General features: G+C 37.1%; 1 protein-coding gene across 4 annotated transcripts in view; it reads left to right on the top strand.

Annotated features, from left to right (window-relative positions):
• The first annotated feature begins 11 nt into the window (after window positions 1-11).
• Window positions 12-18,161, top strand: part of MLF1 (myeloid leukemia factor 1) — a 35,494-nt gene continuing 17,344 nt past the window's right edge. For 3 of the 4 annotated variants that reach the window (XM_082394489.1, XM_082394488.1, XM_082394490.1), the window contains exon 1: window positions 12-176. In XM_082394489.1, coding sequence (XP_082250615.1) covers window positions 130-176 — 47 coding nt within the window. In that variant the 5' untranslated portion in view covers window positions 12-129. The remainder of the gene's footprint in view (window positions 177-18,161) is intronic. The other variant, XM_082394487.1, reaches the window with a different exon arrangement.

The following is an 18,161-nucleotide window of genomic DNA, read 5'->3' as shown; positions in this document are numbered from 1 at the left end:
GACGGGCACGGCCTTAGCGACTGGGAGACAAGCGTTGACAGTGCTGGACCGGCTGGCTCGGGTCGCGGCCGCGGCATTACATCGTTTTCCAATCTGTCCGCAAACGCCGCCGCCCGAAACAGAGCCAGGATGTTCGGGATGCTGAGCAGCAGCTTTGAGGATGATCCCTTCTTCTCGTGAGTGTCGGCGGGCCGGGAGCCGGCGGTCGCGCGGGAACTCGGGGATCTTGAGCGGAGCTATCTTAAGGGAAAAGAGTCAGTTAAAACTCCAAAGAGGGCGAGAGGGAATTCGAGTGACTCCAGGAGGCAACTTGAGGGAGAGGAAGACTTGGGGGGCGTGAGAGGGAACGGAGAAGATATAGGGGCGTGTGAGGGAGAGGAGAGGAGGATTTCGGGACGTGGGAAGGAGGGGAGAGAAATTTACCGGGCGTGAGGTGGGGGGAGGTCTGTGCAGGCTTCCCCGCCCAACAAACCCGTGTGCCGGCTGCTCTCAACTTGGCCAGACTTCGGATACTTCCCGCCCCCCAACCCCTGTGCTTCTGGTGTTGGGAGTCCCGCCTTCGCAGCCGCAGAGGCTTTGCAGGTGACGACGGTAACTGCCCTCTCGGTGGAACTTCTGCAGAGAATTGTACTTACAGGACCCTTTCCACACCTGCTTCTATTCCAAATGAGGGGCAGGGAATGTTTAATAAGTATTCGAAAAAGGAAACTTTTTTTTAAAACAGTATTTTCCATAATACGTGCTTATAAGAGCACTTGGAGAGTTTTGCTGTCTCTCCCTGGAAGTGGTTGGATATTGCCAGGTGCCCTGTTTGTTTCCTTTGCTTGCTTTGTTACAAAGCTAGCCTTGTTTGGAGAGAGACTCCTCTTTCTGTCAAAAGTACAAATAGGACAGGGAAGCAGAGAGAGGTGCGCTGAACACCTCAGGTAAACAAGTGCCAACCCGGTGAATGGTTCCGAGTTAAATAATATGATGCCTTAAGACGAAGGCATCCAGAAATTAGTTGTTTCATTATGATCTAATTTTCTGGTTTTTGCTGTGTCTTGTTTTTTCTTTAGTTCTTCCTCTGTCGATTATATAAAAGTAATAACACAATCTAGTGATCCCTAAAACAGGAAGATTTGTGTTACCTTTTTACCCAAGTGTTTTGCCAGTTTGAATTTTGACTTGCTGTCCTAATTTATTTTGATCACTTAAATTCTCTATCTATGCAACTTGGGGACTATCTTTTAAAAAAGTTAAAATGTTAACAGTTTACTACTTCGATTTTTTTGTTTGTTTTTAAAGAAAAATATTGTATTGGCTTAAATGTATTAGTACTATATTAAAACCAAGTAACATAAAAGTAATAACTGAAAGAAAATTAACAGTAGAAAGACGAAATGATTAATTTAGAAAAAATTAAATGATTAATATTTTATTCTAAAGATTATTCATTATAATTAAGGGGTGTATGGACTCCAGCAAATTTATCATGCTGTTTTAACTTGTTTAGGAGCAGTTGGGACGTTTATGACCAGTGTCATTTTAACAGATTTCAAATTTTGTATTATGATTTGCTCTTTTAAAAGCCTCTGAGAGTAGGGACTAAATATATCCTTAGATTAGTTGAGCTGTTGAAGTGGGTCTTATGTAATTGTGACATCAGTACAATGGGCGACAGTTAAGAAGATTATGACAGACAACTTTTGAGTTGTATTGTCTTTGATTATATCAAAAGAGCAATGAACTAAGCTAAACCATGAATGTATAATTAGTACCTTCTTTAAAACATCTAGCAAAAGTGTAATTTAAACTCTTCGGTGACGCTTTCTGAGCAAAGGCAATGAACCCAAGAGTCAGGGTCAGAAATAGTAACAGACCACAAATAGTAGGCATACATCAAAGAACACTCTTCCCCTGGGCTTAGGATGGATAGGACCATCAGTTACATGTCAGTAGGTTTTTCAGTCATCATTTTCTGTAGCCTTCTTCAAATGCAGGCAGCCATATCTTAGAAATCTGGGATAAAATTAATTAACTTTATAAAACTGACTTATAATTTCTTTGCTCCACAATTAACAATATAGAGAATAAACATAATTAGGGGAGACAAGGGAGAAAGAGAATGTGAGTTTATATTTATTTCAAGTAATGTGTCATTTGACCCACCCCTTTTACCCGAACCGCAAACAAAATGAGAATCCACTACTTAATATAAGTCAAGCATAAGGAATTGATAAAGGTGACAGACTCCTTATTAAATCATCCACTGACCTTAAGGAACACAGAAGGGTTCCATACCCACCATCTTTTATATAAATATTATCCCTATTGCTAACATTATGTGTCTGGTCATTGGGTTCCCTAGTGGCTATTTTAATGTCTGACATGTAGAAAGTATTCAAGAGATATTGTTTAGTGACAATCTGGTGTCTTTTACTCTGTCTTGTAGTTAATGTGGTATTTAGTTGATTGCTGGATTGCTGAAAGTAGTTACAGATGGTCCCCAATTTACGATGGTTCCACTTAAGATTTTTCAACTTTACCATGGTGAGAAAACAATACACATTCAGTAGAAACCATACTTTGAATTTTGAATTTCAGTCTTTTCCCGGCTAGCGACACGTGGTACAATACTGTCACAAGGTAGGCAGTGGCAGGGGCAGTGAGCCTCAGCTCTGTCAGCCACGATCACGAGAGTGAACAACGCATCACTGACAACCATTCTGTTTTTCACTTTTAGTACAGTATTCAATAAATTACACGAGGTATTCAATACTTTATTATAAAATAGGCTTTGTGTTTGATAGTTTTGCCCAACTGCAGGCTAACGTAAGTGTTCTGAGCACGTTTAAGGTACACTAGGCTAAGCTATGATGTTTAGTAGATGAGGTGTATTAAACGCATTTTCGACTTACAGTTATTTTCACCTTACGATGGGTTTATCAGGATGTAACCCCATCACAAGTAGAGGAAGATATGTATTTGCTTTCAACAGGTGCCATTGTCGATGTTGGCACTTTCTAATTTAAATACTACCATTTTCTAAATAATTCATTAGTTCAGAATCAGGGATATTAATAATAAGCACACTCTACTAATTTACTAATTAAAAGTGGGCAGACAAAAAGTATATACTTCTTGGATATGAAATTAGAATTATTAAATAAATTGAGACTAGTAAAATACAGTGTCAAATTGTCAAACACTTTAGAGATTTGCGTAAAAGACAAAATCTAGTTTTGAATTCAAATATATTCATTTTTAATGTTTACCTTCCTATAATAGCACATATTAAATGTTTCATCAGAAAATTAAAGGGAAACTTCAAAAGTGATATTTTAAAGTTCGTTGTTTTATTATATATTTGGGACATTTTTGGTGTTATAATATGTTTCAGAGCTCAAGTTATTTCAGTGAAAATTGCCTCACAGTATACATTCACATACACCTTTTTAAACAAATAATACTTGTAATTTGGTTAAAAACACAAAGGCTAAAAGCTAGCACTTCCTGGCATGCAGTTTTCTCTCAAGAATACTACTTTCTCCTCCCGTTTGCATTTTCTTAAGAATAGAAACATGCCAGTATGGACAGAAAAATTAATTTGAGAATAAAATGGTTTTGGCATCTATCCTACACCCTAAAAAACATTGATTATTAAATGTAAAAGTTTACATATATTTAGTACAATCTAGAAACTTCTGCTTTATACAGAAACATGAACTTCGAATCTTCTGAGCTACAGAAATGAAATTCTGATCGTGCAAGTCTACAAAGAATAGCTATGTTACCACTTATCAGCTGTTAGACATTAAACAGCCTTTAATAAGGCAAATCAGCCTTATTTTTCGTTGTAAATTGTTAGCATTTCTTTAAGCCACCCAAACTCTTCATGTGGGCCCCATATCGTGATGACCAGTCTTTGGTTAAAGAAACCCTGCATATATTCTTAGGATGTTACTTTTTCTGTCTCCTCACTCTCATCAGGGGCTAAAATTTACATATCTATAAACTCTATTTTTAATTTTTAAAAATTTATTTATTTTGCACTTTGGAGGTAGTCAGAGGACACTGCTTTGACCTATTTACTGAGTTGAAAGTGAATGTATTACACATACAAGACAGGCATTGACTGATATTTTCTTGATTGAGAATATTGCCACGGCAGAAAATAAAACAAAATCACCTCATTAAATACACTAGACTGTTCATTCGGGGCATTCTTTGGCTCGTTAAGTACGAACCATTGAGTTAGGAGCCAAGGAGCACAACACAATTATGACATAGTCAAAGAATGCCATGTGGTACCATCTGATCATATCATAATGCTTAGTTCTATCAATGACTTTGTAAGCATTCACACAGAAGTAGGGGAGTACCTACAGGATGGGAAGGAGCCATAGTCATTCCTACATCTCTACACCACCATTTTAAACTGTGCTTCTAAACAGTAGGCAAATAAAATTGCCTATGAAAATGTAATTCATTCTTCAAGTATTTCTTAGTTTTCTACTATATGCCCAGCCCCATGGACTTTGTTATAAATTTGTAGAAGTCTTGGTCCATGCCCTAAAAGATTCTCTTATGAAGGTTGTATGCATTATTTCTAGTGTCAAAAATATATCATCTGATCTATTTTCTTTATGGACCCATACACCTTACTGAGACTAGGAAACATTTTTTTGTGATCAAAGACCCATAGCAATCTGCTTATGCCACTACCATGTATAATGGAAGGAAGGAATTTCCCTTGATGAATGGGACTGCCATTAGTTATCTAAGTTATCTAAGTTATCATCTAGTTATCATCTTAGTTATCTAAGACCCTTGTGTAATAAAGAATAGTGTACTGCTTTTTTACTTAGAAACACAAATATCTATATTCTTGTACAGGCCAGTAAAATTGTAATTCTGGTAAAATATATATATTACATGTATATATATATATATATATATTTATTATATATATATATATATTTGAGAGAATCTTGAAAAAAAAAAAACTTATTCTGAAGTGAAACATTACCAGCCCTTAAAAAAAAAAACACTTTTATGTTGAGGTTATCCCAAGAGACCCAGAATCAATCTAGGAGTTAAGATTTTTTTGTGGGGGGAGGGGCAACAATTTTTCCTAGCTTCTGATAGGTAAATATAATGGAGTAGAAAACATATGTTTGGTGCCAAATTTCATTCTGTTTGATTGTGGTTTGTGTCAACAATGCTGAAAGAAGTAGTATGGCCATCATAATAGTATAAGTAAATTTTTCCTCATTTAAATGAAAATGCATTCTCATGGAAAATCTGAAGACTGTAGAAAATTTGGTAAAGGAAATCATGCAACCCAAGATTTTAGCTACTATCATTATTTTGGTGTATTTCGTTTCTATTTTCCATATATGAATTTTTTTCTCCAAAATTGGAACCAAACTTTATGGTTATAAATATACTGTTTTGGCTTCCCTGGTGGTGCAGTGGTTAAGAATCTGCCTGCCAATGCAGGGGACATGGGTTCGAGCCCTGGTAGGGGAAGCTCCCACATGCCACGGAGCAACTAAGCCCCTGCGCCACAACTATTGAGCCCACGCGCCTAGAGCCTGTGCTCCGCAACAAGAGAAGCCACCGCAATGAGAAGCCTGCGCACCGCAACGAAGAGTAGCCCCTGCTCACCGCAGCTAGAGAAAGCCCGCGCAGCAACAAAGACCCAATGCAGCCAAAAATAAATAAAGAAAATAAATAAATTTATAAAAATAAATATACTGTGTTTTTCCTCAACATATACCATAAGCATTTCCCTAGTCTTTAGGTATTCTTTAAAGCATGAATTTAGTGGATGCAAAATATTGCATCCTGTGGATGTACAAAGAATATTTTTCATATAAATCTTTAACCACATTTCAAGTTATTACTTTAGACCAGTTTATGTACACAGTATGACCAATTTATAGGGTATTAGCTTTGTAAAGTGTCATCATATTTCTAGTTTATTTTCCTAGAAAACTGAAACATTAATTTTCTTTCTTTTTTAAAAAAATATTTATTTATTTATTTATTTATTTGGCGGCACCAGGTCTTAGTTGCAGCATGCGGGATCTTTGTTATGGCCTGCGGGATCTTTAGTTGCAGCATGCGGAATCTTTAGTTGCTGCATGCGGGATCTAGTTCCCTGACCAGGAATCGAACCTGGGCCACCTGCATTGGGAGCATGGAGTCTTAACCGCTGGACCACCAGGGAAGTCCCAAAACATTAATTTTCAAAAGAGAACAATATGAATAAGTAGAAAAATATAAAAACTCTTCCTACCGGAGAAAACAAACTCTATTAGATTAATTTTTAAAATATTAAAATAACTTCTTGCTACCACAAGAGATTTTCCCTTTGTTAAAAAAAAAACAAAAATTCAAGCTTGAACAGGAGAAATCTTAAAGTCCTATTTCCAAGCAGCTGCTGTTTTGGGTAGACATGAGTTGAACTCACTTCAGGGTCCAGCCGGGTTTCTTCCTGAATGGTTCAGACAGGTGCAAAAGCCAGACTGTGAGCCCACTTTTGTCTTAATGCTTTTTCCAACAAGCATGTCAATAAAAAAATTAAGATTTAAAAAAAATTTTTTAATGTATGTATGTATGTATGTATTTATTTATTTATGGCTGTGTTGGGTCTTCGTTTCTGTGCGAGGGTTTCCTCCAGTTGCGGCAAGTGGGGGCCACTCTTCATCGCGGCGCGCGGGCCTCTCACTATCGCGGCCTCTCTTGCTGTGGAGCACAGGCTCCAGATGCGCAGGCTCAGTAATTGTGGCTCACGGGCCTAGTCGCTCCGCAACATGTGGGAATCTTCCCAGACCAGGGCTCGAACCCGTGTCCCCTGCATTGGCAGGCAGATTCTCAACCACTGCGCCACCAGGGAAGCCCCAAAATTAAGATTTTTTTAGCATTTGCTCTATGTATAAATATACCTACTCCTATTTAAATAAAGAGAAACCTGGGCAACATTTTAAATGAGCCACATTTAGTTGCTGCATTTTTAACCCAATTATAATGCAATCAGAAAAATAAATCTTACTGAATGTTATGTTTCTATAGGAAAATAATAGCTATTTAATACTCATTTATTCACTGAGCAAAACTAGTATTCCCTGAAGTATCTTTCTTCATGCAGTTGAATGTCATCCACGTATCTAAAGGGAAAGTTGACTGGTTTTCTTAAGTAACTGCATATTAATTAGAATGAACATTTTAATCTTCATACTTGTACCCATATTCTAAGCTCTAAACGTCCAGTGAGTATAGAGATCTCAGCAAAATGACTCTCTTTTGAATCATCCATTTTAAAAACATCAGATGGTACGAAATCCTTTAACTCTACGTAGTTCTATTTCTTTTTTATTCTTTAAAGATTTTTATGAAACATTTTGAATATATACTACTAAAGTGTAACAGTATAACAATACTGCATACCCCTCGCCCAGAATTTCAAAATTTACACCTGCTTTACCCATCTCTATCACTGCTGCTGTCTCCAAAGTGTTTTGTTTTCTTTTTTTTAATTTATTTATTTATTTATTTTTGGCTGCATTGGGTCTTCGTTGCGGCCATGGACTTCTCATTGCAGTGGCTTCTCTTGTTGTGGAGCACGGGCTCTAGGCGTGCGGGCTTCAGTAGTTGTGGCACGTGGGTTCAGTAGTTGTGGCTCACGGGCTCCAAAGCACAGGCTCAGTAGTTGTGGTGCACGGGCTTAGCTGCTCCACGGCATGTGGGATCCTCCCGGACCAGGGCTCGAACCCATGGCCCCTGCATTGTCAGGCGGATTCTTAACCACTGCACCACCAGGGAAGTCCCCAAAGTGTTTTAAACCAAATTCCAGACTTCTTGTCATCTTATTCATACATATTTCCAAACACATCTCTGAAAAATACTGTTGTATTCTTACATCAACACAATACCATATTTACATCTAACAAAATTAACAATAATTCCAACTTCTTGGTATCATCTGGCATTGAGTATCATCTAGATATGAAATATTTAGGAATAGTCTGGTTTTTTAGGTAAAAACTAGAAATTATTTCTTAGACAACTCGTTTATTGGTCTTAGAACTACTTGAAACTCTGTCTCTTTAAGTAAAAATTAGGGAGATACATACACCAAATTCTGATTCCTTAATTGTAAACTAACTTTTAATCTTCACATCTTGATTTGGAAAAGCATAAAACTCTATTTCTGCCCTCTAGTCTCATTGTGTGCCATTGATCCATTTAATTTTTAAATTGTCACAACTTCCGCATAGTGCTAGTTGCCTATAATTCTGCTAAAATAGTGATTCTCAAACTTTTAACAGGTGGCAGGTCTAGGAATAGCAGTCTGTTAAATTTTCCGTGCCCATCACTCCTATTAATAAGACAAAAATCCAAAACTAAAAATTCTATAAGAATTCATGGGAAAATTATTTATGATATTTTCTTCATTGTATGTATAATGTCTTTACTTGATTATTCGTAATATGTTAGAGTCTGTTTTTAGTTGGAAAGAATGAAATATGAATAATCTCTAAATAAACCTAATGCTCTAGTGTCTTCATTTTATCCTATTTCCTAAATGAATTTAGTACATTTCTGTAGTTAATACTGAACGTTCAACTAAAGAGACTCTTCATTCTCAGAGATTCGGTTACTAATTTGGTTAAGAACAGTTTAATTTTTGGACTCCTGTTGAAATTTTTGTGTTCTGTTACACTAAGAGCATCCTCAACCTGCACACACTGGAGAGCACTTTCCTTTTATGACTTTGCATAAAATTTGTCAGCAGGAAGGAGGCTGGAAAGTAGTCAGGGCAATGTCCGCAAGTGGATTGGTATGTAAAGGACAAGGGAGTGACAGTAGGAGAACAAATGAAGAAGTAAGAGTACTGACATGTTACAGTTTTTTAGAATACGGATCAATCATCCAGACCAGCAGTGGTCCTAATGCAGGGGTGGTTGAAACTTATCGTGTTGGTCAGGTATGCAGAGGACCTGCTATTTGTCATTCGTAAATATATTTCTTTCTCTGCTTAACGAGTTTCCTCTAAAACAATTGATACTGCACAAGAGTAAACAGATCTGTAGAACAAAACAGTCAGGAAACACTCTCATAAACAGCCTCCCTATTAGATTTATTTAGAGAATACTCATCTTTTTATTTTTTATTTTAATACTTTGTAATATCATCAAATGTACCTGGGAAATGGCACTGCTTTCTGAGTAGAAGACTAGATTTTAATTGCTGGAAATCCTTTAGACAACTTAAAAACACTCACCTTGGGACTTCCCTGGTGGTGCAGTGGTTAAGAATCCGCCTGCCAATGCAGGGGACACGGGTTTGAGCCCTGGTCTGGGAAGATCCCACATGCTGCGGAGCAACTAAGCCTGTGCGCCACAACTACTGAGCCTGTGCTCTAGAGCCCGCGAGCCACAACTACTGAGCCCACGTGCCACAACTACTGAAGCCCGCACGCCTAGAGCCCGTGCTCCGCAACAAGAGAAGCCACCGCAATGAGAAGCCCACGCACCACAATGAAGAGTAGTCCCTGCTCACCGCAACTAGAGAAAGTCCGCGTGCAGCAATGAAGACCCAATGCAGCCAAAAAAATAAATAAAATTTAAAAAAATTAATTAAAAAAAAACAAAACATTCACCTTTACACCAGTTATTGTAGAATCAATTTAAACATTTGAAACATTCGACATAAATTTCTACATTCAATTTTCAGAAATTATGTTCAAGTCGAATTAAGGCAATAAGACTTCAGAACTACACAATACTTTTTGGAGTAAAGTTCTGTCTTAGCATATAATTAAAACTAATGCCTAACTGAAAACAGATGGGAAATATTAATTTATTGAAGCATAAAACTTAGTAACATCTTACCATGAATACCGAAATTTGACAAGCTTTAGGGTTTTCACAGAAATAAATTGGTATACTTTATTTTACAGCATTTTAGTGGGAGTTGCCAAGAAATAAGCTTTATTACTATTAGGGGGAAAAAAACCACATTTATACAGTCTGAACTGAACATTTACATTGGATTTGGAATTGTAGAACTTTTATCCCATTTCAATTTTCCATGTTTACACATGCACTGTGAGACTTTAAAAAATGAGGAAAATCTCTTAAAATTTAATGACATCCAACATCCAGCAGTTAATACCTTATTTTATAAAGTATCAAGATGCTTTACATTTTCAAAAATGTGTTTTTGGAATGTGTAATACATGCTTATGGCAAAAACTCAAAAAGGTACAGAAGAGTACATAATTAAAAGACCCCTCCTCACAACAAAGCAAATATAATTAACACTAAACTGTACATTTAAAAATGGGAAAACTCATTGAGCTGTACAGTTGTGATTGATCTGTGCACTATTCTATATGTGCTATACTTCAATAAAATAATTTAAGACAAAAAAAGACTCTCTCACCTTTGGCCCTCAACCATCTAGCCACCCTCTCAGAATGCAACCCCTATGACCAGTTTGCTGCATAGCCTCCTAGGGATATATTCTATACATTTATAAGCATATGTACATGAATATTTTTAATATAAATGGAGGTGTACTACATATCTTGCTAATCCTTCTATATCAATACGTAAATATCTGCCTTGCACTTTCAAAGGTGGCATTATATTCCATTTGAATGCTTTTAAAGTGCTGAAAAGTCTTCAATGGCTCTTTTCCTATCCTTTTTTGGTTATTGTTCCATCAGTCAGTCCAGAAACATCTGTGGGCCAGATAATTTTGTACAGTAGAGGGAGCAAGAGAGATGTGTCCCCTTTCCTCAAGAAGCTTCTAATTGGGCAGAAAAGACAAATAATATTTTCTGTATGTTATTTTATTTTCAAAAGTCTTTGTTTTATGAAGAGGGCTAACACAAATAGCAAGACTTTATTTTTAACTTAAATTAAAAAAAAAATTTCCCCTTGACTCCCAATAATGGTAACCTATGCCTTCCCTTCAAGGGGAAGAAAAGAAAGTAGAAAAAAAATATTGAGGAGTACATAAAAGAAAAATGATAAAATAGTTGAAACAGTACTGTTCAGACATGCTTCAATGGGATTAAGGCTGATGAAAATAAAAGGAGTAAACCTTCCCACCTATGTTGACATTCGAATGTGGAAAACAAATTTACTCTAGCAACTTGAAGCAGAAAATGATTTATTACAGGGCATTAATTGGCTTAGAGAATCACTGTGATGGCTGAAGAAACAGACTCTAGGTTGAACTTTCAAGAATGACCCTCAAAGTCATATCACATCCAGACCACTGGGGAAGCAACTGCCACTTCCCAAGTTAGGAAATCACTAAATTGGGAAGCTGCTGCTACTCCTAACTCCAAAGCCATTGTGTACCTGATAGCAACCGTATCAGCGAAATGGATTTCACTTCCTGTCCCCCATTACCCATAAAGCTCTAGTGATGAGACACTCTGAGTTGCTAATACTGCTACAGAAAAACTATGTAGCTCTGTGATCATGTTTACCAACAAACAGAAGTAATAGTACATACAGACTCTCCCACACCTCTACCTTCCAGTTGTCCATTGTCCATAATTGGCAGAACCTAAATCCAGAATCTTAGCTGCAGTGGGGTGTAGGAAATTAAATTTTACCTTTTGAACTTCTGCAGTATAAAAGGGCACATTGAAAGGAAGTTGAAATGGATTGAATGCCAATCTGTCTTTTATATCCTCTTCCCCTTCCCCCAATCTGTAGCTCTCTTCCAACCCCAACGTCTTTTTCTCGTTTGTGTTGCTATTTTAAAGCAGGTAAGTGTAAATAACTATACATGATGGGGAGGATTAAAGTCTACAGTCACACTACCCTCCCCTCATTTCCTTTTTAGAAGGATAAATTATTGCTCCCAAGGTACTCCTTGGCTGTGCTGTGTCTCAGGAACGAAGGAAAAAGAAAATTGTAATATCTAGAGATCTGCTGTATAACATTGTGCCTGTAGTTAACAATACCGTATTGTACACTTAAAATTTTCTTAGGAGGGTAGGTTTCATAGGAAATGTTCTTACCACAGTAAAAATAAAATTGTAAAAAGCTAGAGAAGCTAATTTGATAGAAGAAAGAGAGAGTAGTCTATTAGGCCTTGGATTGAAAGGGTTTGGGGAGGAGGTTAAAACAGGAAATCTCAAATACTAAACCAAACTGTAGGACTAAGCACACATTCCAGCTTCTCCCTCTAATTCAGATCTATAAACTCACTTAAAATACTTTTAACCATTCACGTCCCTTCATCCATTTATTTCTTTATCTTGTTCAAAATATGTAAATAACTGCAAACATTTGAGGAAAACTAACATCATGAAAGACAGAAGCTACACTAACCAAACAGAAGAACGAACATTTAAGGAAACAAAACTAATGAAACAAAAAAGACTATAGAATGTGAGATTAATATCTTCAGGAGACCTTCATTTCTAGCATAGCCAAGAAAGCTCCGGTTGTACCAACTCTCCTTCAGATAACAGTATAATGCCAGAATAAAACACAAAAACAACTTTCTGGAGAAGGTACTGGAAAATGACCAAAATCAGACATACACTGCAGGTGACTCAACAGTTGGAAGAAGGGAAAGCAATGGTAGCCTATGGGTAAGCTTGATCTGTGCTATGTAGGGGTGGCTAAAACTCTGATAGAAGACTTGAAACAGGCTGGCCTAAGAACCAGGCTCAAAGTTCAGTGCAGCCACAGTCACAGGAAAATGAGGAGTGAAGTCCCAAAAGGGGAGAGAATCAGAGAGGGTGATCTCTAAGAACTGTTAATAAATTCTGCACAAGTCTGCATTTGAGCCTTACACCTTGTATATGTGGGAGAGACATAAAGCAGTTCAGCCAAGGATAAAAACTAAATTGAGAATTGAGCTGCCACTCAAGAGACAGAATTTTAATATTAAGGCCAGCCAGAATAATTTCCTGCTTAAAACAACAACAGCAACCCACACTACTCCTGAATATAACAGATACACAGCTCCCAAACATAATAGCCACAATTTACAGATACAATCCAAAATTATTTGACAAAAAAAAAAAAACAAAAAACAGGATAAAATGCGACCCATTCTCCAGAGAAAAGATAATCAATAGAGATTGATCCCAAACTGATCCAGATGTTGGAATTAACCAAGAAGGATTTTAAAGCAATTATTATAATTTTGCTCAATGATGTAAAGGAAAATATGTTTACAATGAATGAAAAGATATGAAATCTCAATGGAGGAAGAGAAATTATAAAACAAAAACAACCAAATAGAAATTCTAGAAGTGAAAACTGCAGTATTTTTAGGAAAAAAATTCACTGGATGGGCATAAAGATGGCCAACAGCTACATGAAAAGATGTTCAACATCCCACTAATCACCAGAGAAATGCAAGTCAAAACCACAATGAGATATCACCTCACATTTGTCAGAATGGCTGTCATCAAAAAGATCACAAATAACAAATGTTGGCAAGGATATGTAGTAAAGGGAACCCTAGTACACTGTCAGTGGGAATGTAAATTTGTGTAGCCACTGTGGAAAACAGTACGAAGTTTCCTCAAAAAACTAAAAATAGAACTACCATATGATCCAGCAATTCCACTCCTGGGTATATATCCAAAGAAAATGAAAACACTAATTTGAAAAGATACATGTATGCCAGTGTTCGTAGCAGCATTATTTATAATAAAGACATGGAAGAAACCTAAGTGTCCATCAACAGATGAATGAATAAAGATGATGTGGTATATATATAATGGAATAGTACTCAGCCATAAAAAAAGAATTAAATTTTGCCATTTGCAACAACATGAATGGACCTGGAGGGTATTATGCTTAGTGAAATAAGTCAGACAGAGAAAGACAAATACTGTATGCTATCATTATATGTGGAATCTAAAAAATAAACAAATGAAAGACTATCACAAAACAGAAACAGACTCATAGATATAGAGAACAAACTAGTGGTTACCAGTGGGGAGAGGGCACAGGGGAGGGGCAAGAGAGGTGGGGAGAGGGGATTAAGAGGTACAGACTACTATGTATAAAATAAATAAGCCTCAAGGATATATTGGACAACGTGGGGAATATAGCCAGTATTTTATAATCACTTTAAATGGAGTATAGTCTATAAATATCTTGAATCATTATGTTGTATACCTGAAACTAATATAATACTGTAAATCAACTATACTTCAGTAAACACAGACTTATTTGGATAGAAATGGGCAAATGTTCAATAATTGCTTTATCATTGTAATTTATACTCTGAGTACTTCAAAAAGTATTACAACTTCCTGGCCAATAGGAAGCTGAAATTGATTTTAGCCCTCCAAAAGTCAGGGCTCTATACCCACTGCCTGGGGCCTTCTACATAGGTATTCAGTATATATTTGTTAAATAAATGGAGACCATTTGCATCAAAACAAGCAGAAATTGAACTAGAGTCCCTGATAAAGTGGTTGAAGAGGACAGATTATAGTGTTTATTCACTTGAGGTCCTTGGAACATCTGCATTAGGGTTACTTGAAATGCTTGCTGAAATGCAGATGACTGGGCCATGCTCCAGATATCCTGAATCAAAAATCCCTGGGCGTATGTCTCAGGAATCTGCATTTTAATGAGTACCTCTGGTGACTTTTAAGCATGGTCAAGTTAAAAGAAATAATGCACAGAGGGCAGGGAAAAGAAGACCGGGTAAAGCCCAGAGGAAGTATGTCTTTAGGGGGCAGTGCTTTTCAGCATTTTAACGTCATTCACAATTAGAAAATACTTGCAAAGCACCTTGGAGTACAAGGAGGAGAGACTGATAGAAGCTGGAAGTAACCAGCGCCAGGGACTTTGGCAGGTTCAGGCCCCACCTGGCTGCCCCAAGGATGAGGTATCAACATTTTGACACATCAGTAATCTATCTGTGACTCTAAGGAAGCTCCATCAAGGGCGAGAAGGAAAGGAGAATTTAAAGGAGAAATTTATCAAACATGGCTGAGAACAGTGCATTGCCCTGAAAGTTCCAGATGCTGCGGAGAATTCAAGGAATAGGGATGACCTTTGGGTCTCAGTAATTGGAAGGTTAAGGGAATCATTGGTGTTTTAATGCAGAGGTGAAGGGAAGGAAAAGGCATTTGTAAAGAAATAAAGGGAATGAGCTACAAGGAAGTAAAGGACACAAGTATAGATGACTATTGGAAGATTTTAAGTGCTAAAGGAAAGGAGACAGTAGCTGGAAAAGTATCAGGAAAGGGTTTGGGGGAGGGGGAGGGAAAGTATAACAGAAGCCTTTCTTTGGTACATTAAGAACAGAAGGTAGTTTGCATTGGCATGGATTTCATAAGTTACTTTTTAAAAAATTGTAATTATTTAGTAGTCTAACAAAGGACCTCAAAAGTCCCCTTGAATTATAACAAGAAATAATAGTTACAAATCAGGCCATTAGTCAGAGAGAATGCTGCCATTGTGGTGGATACTTCTTCAAGAGCTGATGCTTTCGGAGCTGATGTCTTTTGGCTTGTCCTAATTCAGGTTCAAGTTCTTTAATCTATTGTCTTCATCATCAGTCATAGAAATCCCCTTCAGCACACTAGTGCCAGGTTAATCACAAGCTGTATTTTATAGCTTTTCAATCTTCTAAGACGATTTTATGCAGACTGACAGGAACAATTGGAAATTGCTTTAAATAAAGTGATTTTAAGAATGTATTTGTGGTAGACAGAATAATGCCCCCCTAAAGATGCCCATGTCCCAATCCCCCAAAACTGTGAATATGTCATTTTGCATTGCAGGGGGAAATTAAGGTTATAGATGGAATTAACTTGGTTAATCAGCTAACCTTAAAATAGGAGAATAACCTGGATTATCCAGGCGGGCTCGATTTAATCACAAGAGTCTTTTAAATATGGAAGCATCAGAGAGAGATTTGAAGGTGCTATGCTGCAGGTTTTGAAAATGGGGAAAGGAGCCATAAGCCAGGGAATATGAGCAGTCTCTAGAAGCTAGAAAAAGGCAACTGATTTTCCCCTGCAGCCTCCAGAAGGAATACAGCCCTGCCAACACAATGATTCTAGCCAATTCTGGGCTTCTAACCTCCAGAACTGTAGGAAAATTAATTTGTGTTGTTTTAAGTCACTAAATTTGTGGTGATTTGTTACAGAAGCAATAGTAAACTAATACAATATCTAAGTTTTAAAATCTTAATTTTAAAACATAAAGTCTCACTTCTCTGTCAGACCAGAAGTTCCTCCAGACCAATAATCAACCTCTGTGCTTGATGCACAATTTACACAATAAACATTTGTTGAACTTGAACCTGTATATCATATTGTCTCTCCACCATTTCTTGGGAGAGTTGCTTACTGTTCTTAAATAAAGTTTCCACTCACCTGGGAGCATGCTACATAGAGAAGCATTTCTGTTGCAGTCAGTATCTGTAGTTCCGAACTTCTTCCTTAGTGACTTTTGATTGACCGGGGGCAGGGAGGTAAGGGTGGAGAAAGGAGTTGCTCGCTTAAACCAGAGTTAGTTTTCTCTGGGCCAAGTGTTTTAATATATGAAACTTGTATCTCCTGATCAACAGTTCCGTGGCTTCTTGTACCTCAGTTTCAACTGCTTTAGAGTAAGACCACCTATCTAAGAAACACCACCCTCAATTGAGGTTTGTTTTATGCCATAGAATCTTATATATATATTCATACCATCCCAAACGTAGTCTCAAAACTCGGTGAAAATCTGTAAAACATTTTCTCATGATGCAGAAACAGACCTACTTATTTTTATAGATTTGTATTCATTTCCTTCCCAGTCATTAGATGAAACTACCAAAATTGACAGAATAAGGGCAGTTTTAAATGTGTTATACACTGCTTTTTGGGATGTAATATGTATTAGTTATCTATTGCAGCTTAAAACAAACATTGATTATGTCATAATTTCTGTTGGTTAGGAATCTAGGAGCAGCTTAGTGGTTCCAACTCAGGGCCTCTTAGGCTGCAATCAAGTTGTGAGTCAAGGCTGTTGTCATCTTAAGGCTTGACTGACGGAGAATATACTTCCAAGTGCCTTCACGTGGCTGTTGGCTGGTCTCAGAAATCTGCCCCTAAGCTCACTCATGTGGGCCTCCCCACAGGGCTGCCTCATAGTGTGGCAGCGGCTTCCTGCAGAGTGAGCCATCATGCTAAGAGAGCGTACAAGCAGAAGCCACAGTCTTTCTAAAAACCTAATTTTGGAATTGACATCCCATCACTTATATTCTATTAGAAGCAAGTCTGTAAGTCCAGCCATACTTAAGGGGAGGAAGGGTTTACATGAGGGCATGAGTACCAGGGAGTGGTGATCATTGGGGCCATCTTAGAAGCTGGGTACCACACATATAAATTAGTGAGTTCATTGGTTTATCAGAGACTAGATAATCAAGTTAATAATATACCTAACTGAAATTAAGTTCAGTAATATTAGAACATTTTGTAAAAAATAAATAAATAAACTACAAATAAATCTCCCATGTTAGAAGATGCAAAATAAAAATGGAAGCCTTTTAACTTTAAGACAGGAAATTTAGAAGGTACGGTAGAATAATCAACACAATTTACTCTTTTATACGATACTCCCCTCAGATTGTCCACTTCTGACTTTCTATTACAATTCTTCCATTCATGTTTTAAATTCTACTTATTCCTCATCTTCTAAAAACAAAAGAAGCTTATGGAGATATGTAAAATGTCATAGGAGTTGGAGTTAGTTAAAGATGAAAGGCAGAGATAGAAATCTAAGTCAGAAATAAAATTTCCATGCAAAGGTCATAGTCTGGTGAAAACTGAAGACCTAACAAAGGATCCTGGCTGTGTGGCTCAGTAAGCTGATGTTAAGAAAATGAAAAGGCAAGTCCAAGATTGGGGGGAAAAAGTATTTACAAGACATATATAATAAAAGCCTGATGTCTAGAATATATAAAGAACTCTTACAACTCCGTAACATTAAGACAAAAAAAACCTGTTTTTTAAAAAATAATGTTGTATCTTTTATGGTATTCATAACATAGCTATAGTTCTCAATGCTCATATTTAATAAATAAGAGTTAAAAAATAAACAAGCCAGCATTCTTTATTAGCTCTCACTAGAATTTATGTTGACTGCCCAAAGTGGCCTCTACCTGGTAGCAGTATT

The sequence above is a fragment of the Balaenoptera borealis genome (genome assembly GCF_965194805.1).
Source record: "Balaenoptera borealis genome assembly, chromosome: 5".
NCBI lineage: Eukaryota > Metazoa > Chordata > Mammalia > Artiodactyla > Balaenopteridae > Balaenoptera > Balaenoptera borealis.
Note: the sequence above shows the minus strand (reverse complement) of the source record. Positions and strands in the feature narration are given on the sequence as shown.